This window comes from Colletotrichum gloeosporioides (genome assembly GCF_011800055.1).
Source record: "Colletotrichum gloeosporioides strain Lc1 chromosome Unknown consensus_18, whole genome shotgun sequence".
NCBI lineage: Eukaryota > Fungi > Ascomycota > Sordariomycetes > Glomerellales > Glomerellaceae > Colletotrichum > Colletotrichum gloeosporioides.
In genome coordinates, this window is record NW_025544663.1 from 272,834 (window position 1) to 280,838 (window position 8,005).

Sequence of the window (8,005 nt, forward strand, 5' to 3'; positions counted from 1 at the left end):
TTTGTCAGCATTCTGGGCGATTTATTTCACGTCCCCGGTATCTCGAGTGGTAGGATGACCAGCCTGTAGATAGCCATGAAAATGCAACGTGAAAGATTTGGCTTTTCAGAGGTATGAAGTGAGCTGGGGCGCGTTGGTGGGAGGGCACGACCTATTCATGGAGATCCTATGCAAGATATTGGGTGAGCCACTGGAGGTGCATCCCAAGTAAATTACCCTTAACCTCTCTGCCTATCGGGCTGACTTGTGGCGAAGTGCAACCCTGAAAGTGAATGGAATACTTCGTGTGGATAAAAGACTTTTGGAAGGCCCCATAATGTCAAGGCATTGGCACTATAACAATAGTGTAAATGGCATGTCTACTGATGATTAAGCAGCTCCCCCATGGGTTGGCACGCCATTGGTGACTTCATGAATTATCTCATCGATCCTGGCTATGGTTCTAACAAACTCGAGCGCACATCTTCCGCACAATTTCATCTCCTATGTCTCGTTGGGAATGATGACTTCGTGTCCTCCAGGTCTCTCGAGGCATCACGCAGGATGGGCAAGACGATTTTATGCGACCAGTCAACGGGCCTATTGCATCTGCATTCTGTCACCTTCGTCAACAGCATGAATGATAACAGAATCAGAAAACGGACAGCATCTCCCTGTAGCTGCGTCGAAATGTCATGATGCTTACAACTACGCGCCTTTTCGCGGAACACTGGCCTACTGTCATTCACGGCCAAGCGAAGCAAGCTTATCTCTATCTCCGCCGCCTTTTCGTAACTTTCCTTGAATCACGAGCTCTTGGCGGAAGGTGCCGGTTGTCTGAGCAGCTCGGGTCAGCTTTCTCTGCTTCTTTCACGCGCATGCCTTGTGTTGGGAAATCGCCCATGGTTATGGACTGAGAGGCCTTCTGAGTCATGCAGCTAGAAGCGAAAGATGCGAGGTCCTGCGATAGAGATGATAATCGGATAGGAATTCGCGATATATATGCAAACATTAGAATCACCTCACGGATCGGGATGTCAGGTTGCAACTAAGAAATTGCAGCGCCCCTAAGGAGCTAGGTTTAGAAGAGACAGTAGTCGATCCAATAAAAATTGCACCTCGAAAGGTCGGCTCCGGAGGGCGTGTCCTTCAATAGTGAAGTATCTAATAAGCAGAATAAAAATGGTTCATCGTTACCAGGCTCATCAGCTTGTCAACGCCTTGAAGGCTTGGCTGACAATGCCGGCAATATTAATAACAGCATGGTTTCGAGGCCTTTCACTGCGAAGGTCAAACCATTTAGTTGCGTTCACCTCAATGAACTCTGCAGCTGCTCTCTGGTGATCCTCGCTTACTTCAAGCTGGTCAACGTAGTCTTCGGTGATATGCACCTCCAAGAACCGCATGTAATACCGTGCGGCGGTAATGATGAAGATGCTAGATAAGAGTCAGTAACTTGAATACTTGAATTTGTCCCCGGGCATCGAGCTAGGTAGGATGAGAATCTAGGAGCTTGGTCAGTCTACTCACGTATCTCGTGGCCCTACCCACGCCCCTTGCACCAGCCGCATCGATACCGCTTGTCCTATCATCTGGGCGAACCGTTCATCTGATAGTTTCGGCTCGCCATTCGATATCTCACCAAGGTGTCGCTTCGTCTCGATTATTGCGACACGACCCAAGCGTCCGGAAAAGTCCTGGACAAGGGATAATCCTCCATCATCAATAGACCTGTAGGCGTTTTGCTGAATGCGACAGTCCAATTGAAGCTTATGGTCATCGAAGTCGACAGCAAAGTCATCCAAATCGGACCACTGGTGCTGTGGGAGATGTTGAAGGACATGCCGGATGAACTCGCTTGCAAACCGATGAGTCAGTTCTTCAGGTCTTAGTTGCGACCTGACGGCTTCTTCCTGGGGGACGTATGATTGCGAAGATGGAAATTTCCCGGACGGCGAGGTTGGTATCCCAATAGCCTCAGTCAACTCTTCTCGATTGTACATGGGTGCCAACGGTGCTTGAGTTGCTTGCCGTTTCGGACGTTCTTCTGGTAATGGCGGAAGTGAAGGTTCACGTTTTAGACCTGTGATGCCGACAGGTGGAGAACTGCTCATTACTGAGGCCTCGTCGGCTTCCTGCACGTCGCCCTCATCGTCTCGTGTATTGATGTAATCATCAGTCTGGCCAGACACGCAAAGACGGTTCAACGCAGCCCATACACTGCCGAGGGGGTCGCGGCGGAGGGCATACTCTGTCCGCACACTGCGAGTGACATGGTCATCGGATGATGGGCCTTTGACCAACTTAAATAGCGCATGGATTGATTCTCTACTGTCTGCATCCTCTTGTTGGAATTCAGACTCCGAAGCTCCGTCGAACCGTAGGATCGATGAAGCCTGAAGAAAGTCATTATCCTTGTTAAGGGATGGAAGAAGGCTCGCATCCTTTTCAACGACGAGCACCCGCAAGGCTGCCAGCTGCGGACGGCCCCATTTGCTGGCGCCAAGCTTGTTGAGGCTTTCGAGCCAATCACCTTCAGGTTTGGCCTCGCGGTTATACGCATCGCGTGTTGATACATGGTGGAAGTACTTCTCCGAGGCCATGCTGCAGACATCCGGCAGGCTGCGGCAGACCCGTCATCTGGCTGGCGGCTCGGAAAGAATTTGAAGATGTGAAATGCTCAGCGCATTTTCCAGATCGGGGCAGAGCGGAGTGGAGACCGCAGCAGGTCCACTAATGCCGATGCAGTGGTGATGATTGGTCAGCCTAAGGATACCGTCGTTGGCAGAAGGGCAGGCCAAACAGGCAGACGGTACACCATTACGAGCGAGCAATGCCGCGCACTTCGCCCGCGTAAATGATGACGTCGCGCGAAACTGACTGTGCTAGACAAAGCTGCGCGGGCAAATACTGCGAATTTGTCGCAAATTTATTACTGCCACCCGCATGACGAGATTGGCCAGCCTTAGGATACCGACCCAGCCATTGACGGGTGCGGACCTCATGGAGCACGTGACCAACTTAGGTGCCTCATCCGTTACGTCAGATTTTCCCCAGAAAACCATTGTTATGTAATCAGCAAGGTTTCGGACGCATCCAAAATCGCCGCGTCTGAACCCCACCGAGCGTCCTTAGGTAAGCTGATTCCTGATACCACACGTGTTTTGGCGTGAAGTACGCAAACCCACGCGCGACGCTCATTTGAGCTACATCAACGTCCAACCCACATCATCACCAGCACGACGCGGCTGACAATTCGCACAATGCCCAGACACTGCACATAGCGATGGCAGCGCAGTCTTCCGAATCTCTCTCGTTGCGCCAGCTTCAGCGACTACACCCGCGCGAGAGACTTCTGGTGCACCCGCTGCTATGGACTTCGCGCCATCTCGACCTCCTCGGATGTCCCTTCGTTGACGCACCGCCTCTACCCGCCTCTCTCCACCCGTCGCCCCAAGACACATGCCGAGATGAAACTCGCATAGTCGCCAGCCCAAAGCCGTCGCTTCACGAGACGGGCGACCCTGCAGGACGAGACAATGCATATGGCCGCGGTCGACGGCCTCTGTCCAACCTGGACTCCAACGTCAGTACCAACCAACCCAATACCAAGCAATACTCTGCCTCAACCTTGCCTCCGCGATCGTCGCTTCCAGAGCATGCGCGATGGGCCAAGGTCCTGGCCGGAAGCTCCATGCTAAGCGTGAAGGAGGCTATGGTCCGCGCCCTATTGCTCAAGAGGGCGGTACTCGCCACGCCGACCAGGTAACGTCCCCCCGTGCTTGAGCCAGAGGATGATTGCGAGCACAAGGCTAACGTGGCATCAACTTACCAGCACACCTTGCGTCCTCCGCTTCGAGAAGAACCGAATACGCCTCCGTGGCCTACTCTTAAGCGCAAACCCCACCTCTGTTTCGTCCCAAAAGCCGACCGAATCCTCTATATCCTATCTGGATGCCTCGAGTATCCGCGACGCGCGCAGCCGATATCTGAAGGAATCGTGCCAAGCATGGAATAGCATAACACGGTCCCTCTACAATACCCGGCTGTCGGTTCTGCAGCGTGGCCAAAGGGTCCACGACTCCTACGTCACTGCCATTCTCATTGCCATGGCACAGCATCAGTGTCGCTGGGCTCCGCGCAAGTCGATTCACCGGGTAAGTGCTGGCAGCAGCGTGTACCGCTTTGCTTGGTATCTGAGTTTAATGAATATCACAGGTTCACGTGCTGCTTAGCGATGTCGACAACAAGTCTCGAATAACCATCTACACGGCCGAAATCCCGAACTCCTTCCTCGACAAGCTCGCACATCCTCGCCGTCGTCCAGCGCCCTCTGCTGCATTCCAGGTCCAAGCCAGGACAGTCGAATACGAACCATACGCAACATTCCAGCAGCGTATTTCCCAAGCTATGATGCCTTGCGGTACAAAACGAGCGCGCGACCCGAACTCCGACGATGACGATGACGATCACCATGCTCAGAAGCGACGACGCCCCGATGATGGACGAATGGAATGGCAAAAGGAGTCCTGAAATGCGCTGGAACGACCTGTCATTAGATCCATCACGAAAACCGAATTCTGATTTCCCCGGCAATTCGGCGCCCAAGGCATTGAACTCTTGCGAGAGGCTCGAGTTGTTGACGTTGCGGAGCTCCTCAAGGCGGGCAAAGCGGTCAAGGGAGATGAACTGCGGATTGGTTGTTGACGGGACCATAGTACGGATGTTCTTATAGGTGGGCCGATTGCAGGTACCGAGAGCGCCGGCGACGTTCTCGCGTATGCGGATGATGGCCTGGCCGCGAGGGACATTTCCGTCAACTTCCTCCTTGGAAAGTCCGTGAAGGGTGCGCAGGCACGCGATGAGCAGGCTGCAGACGCCAGCAGCGATGGCGGTGGCAACGGAGCTGCCACTGATGCGCTCAGTGGACGCGGCAAGGAAGGGGATGGCGCCGACGGCGATGTCCTGGCTGTTAATGCAGAAGCCGTGCTGATGGTTCTTCTTGCTGGCGTTGTCGGTGGTGTTATCGTCCCAGTCATGCTGCAACTTGCCGTACATGTTGCAGCTGGCCATGCGCAGCATCGTGTTGCTGCTGTCGTTGCTGTTAAAGCAGGCGGGGAAGACCTGCGTGCCGATACGGGCGCCGTTGTCGTGATGGCTGCAGACTATGAGGATACCGGCATTCATGGTCTTCTGCACGGCTTCCTTGAACGGCTTGTAGTCCTCGGTCGTTGTGAAGCTCATCGAGATAATGTCCACACCCCTATCCACGGCCCAGTTCACCGCTTCCGCCGCGCGTGCCGCCGAGTAGCCGTAGTGGCTATCGGCGATCTTGGCTACAAACAGCTGGCACAGCGGGTCAATGGCGCACACCAGGTTCGCCATTTGCGTGCCAATCGGGTTCGACGCCAGGTACCATGGGCTCACGCGGTCCTGTTCGTGCACAAAGGACTTGCCGTCGCAGATGCGCGCCCACAGATTATCGGCCGTCCAGAATTCCTAGCTGTGCAGATGCCTCTGGCTGCTGTTATCCTTCTCACTGCTACTGCCCTGAACGTCCGGCGCGTCCTCAGGGTGGGCTGTGCCGACCACCTGAGGCGCGCTCGGCGGGTCCATGTTGAGGATGCTGCTGTTAATGATAGCTACTTTCGTCAGCTAGAAGAAGCCCTTAGTGTGATTCCCTGCGTAATATTAAGAGGCTTTATCATAATAGCAGTTAATAAATAGGGCGAGTCGCAGGGATAGATAGTAGATACTAGTGAGGTCAGTAGGGTAAGATATAAGAGGAATAATAAGAATAATAAGAATGCATATCTCTTATAAGCGTAGAGTCTCAGCTAGGGCTGTTTAAAATTATAACTATATATTAATTTCTATTAGCTTCTGTTTCTATAAACCTATATCTTTTATATTTATATACTAAAGGGTTATATTACTTTGTTTTTTAGTTATAAGTTCTTAATATATTAGTAATAATAAATACTTACTAAGTAATAGTTAAAATCCCTACTAAATAGAAATATAAAAAATAATATATATAAGGTAAGTATTAGTTAAAAAGTGTAAGGGTCTAGCTATTTAGACTAGAAGGGCTTAAGGATAGTTTAGCTAGATATTATAACCTATAAGTAAGGATAATAGTTAGCTAACCTACTTTAGGCGTTAAGTAGCTAAGATAGGATATTTATATTATAGGATTATAGGAATAGTAAGAACTCACTTAGAAATAGAAGAACTATAGTATAAGTTATATAATAATAAGATAAGACTAAGTAAATAGTATAGATTACTAAGTATTTAGTAAGGACTACTAAGTACTTACTAGTAATTACTAAATGTTTATTAATACTTAGTTAGGAATTAGTAGCTAGATAAAGGAACTATTTAATACTTATATATAGTATAACCTTAAACCTAACTTATAATTAAACTTCTATAGCTTTTTAATAATTAACTTAATAATTATCCTTATAGATACTTTTAGTTTACTTTTACTATAAATCACTTATTAAGTTTAAAACTAATTACTTTAACTTCTAAAAACTTAATTTATTATAGCTTATAACTTATAACTTAAACTATAACTTAGTATATTATTATAATATATTAATCTTTAGCTTTTATTAATAGACCTTATTATTAGATAACTAACTATAATGTTTTAATTACTCTTATTTAGTAAGTTAACTATTAATACCTATTAATAGTAAAATAGTAAGTATATCTTTATATATCTCTACTAAGTTACTTACTTTAAAAACCTCCTCCTCTTTATAATAACTAGTCTAAAACCTAGTTAAAAAACTTAAAAAAGCTTTTATAGTAGTAGACTTTAATAATAAAGTAACTTTAAAGAAAGATACTTATAAACACTTTTAAGTTAAAATTAAAAAAGGAGATAATAATATTACTAAAGTTTAAACTATATATAATAAAACTACTATAAAACTTTAAAACTTTAAAGAAATAATATAATAACTAAAGAATAGCCCTTAATATATTATAAACCTAAAAAATAAAGTTATCTAACTTAGAGGATAAAATAGTAATATTAATATTAAAGAACTTTAAAAAGAAATCTATACTTTATATATAGTTATTAATATTATTATAACCTCTACTAGAGGATAATAGAAGCTTAAGTTTAATACCTTAATTACTTATAATAATACCTCTAAATAACTTAAGTTATTCTTAATTTAAATTAAAAACTACTAAAACTTCTATTATAGAGACTTTACTAACTAGACTAAAAAAGTTATTTATATTACTACTTACCTATAAAAATAAGCTGTTAAGTAGTTTAAACTTATTTAAGAAGAGTTCCTTAAGTATAAAACCCTAATATTATATCTATAATAGCTAACGTTAGAAGCTATTAAAAGCTTTATTATAGAATTAAGTAGGTTTTTTAAGATAAAAGTAGAAACTATTATTTATAGTAGGGTAGAAGCTATTAAGATTTTCTATCACTTAAGGTTATAAAGGTTAGGTTTTAAGGAAAATTCTAAAATATTAAATACTTAAAACTTAGTATTTATATAAAATACTTATCTCTTATTAATATTAATAATTAAATATTTTTTTAATAAAAATATAATAGAGTATATTAATAAATTAATATTATTTCTCTATTTAAATAAGGTATAATATATCTAATTATAAGATATCTTAAGATTTATAAAAGTTTACTTATTCTTTAATTATTAAAAGTAATTAAAATAGTATACTCTATACTTAAGTCTTATCTTTTAATCACTAAAAGCGACCTAAATATTACACTCCATACCCAAGTCCCATCTTTTAATCACTAAAAGTAACCTAAATATTACACTCTATACCTAAGTCCTATCTTTTAATCACTAAAAGCAACCTAAACATTACACTCTATACCTAAGACCTATCTTTTAATCACTAAAAGCGACCTAAACATTACACTCTATACCTAAGACCTATCTTTTAATCACTAAAAGCAACCTAAACATTACACTCTATACCTAAGTCCTATCTTTTAATCACTAAAAGC

General features: G+C 44.6%; 2 protein-coding genes across 2 annotated transcripts; both read right to left on the reverse strand.

The window, feature by feature from the left end:
* Window positions 1-1,184: 1,184 nt before the first annotated feature.
* Window positions 1,185-2,582, reverse strand: GCG54_00006553 (uncharacterized protein; the record flags this gene model as incomplete). The annotated part of the gene is made up of 2 exons (XM_045406552.1): window positions 1,185-1,416; window positions 1,510-2,582. 2 exons carry the CDS (start codon window positions 2,580-2,582, stop codon window positions 1,185-1,187), a joined length of 1,305 nt encoding a protein of 434 aa, XP_045267844.1.
* A 1,609-nt stretch (window positions 2,583-4,191) lies between these two features.
* On the reverse strand, window positions 4,192-5,595 carry GCG54_00006554 (uncharacterized protein; the record flags this gene model as incomplete). The annotated part of the gene is made up of 2 exons (XM_045406553.1): window positions 4,192-5,478; window positions 5,536-5,595. The coding sequence occupies 2 exons, from the start codon at window positions 5,593-5,595 to the stop codon at window positions 4,192-4,194; spliced, it is 1,347 nt and encodes a 448-aa protein (XP_045267845.1).
* Window positions 5,596-8,005: the final 2,410 nt, after the last annotated feature.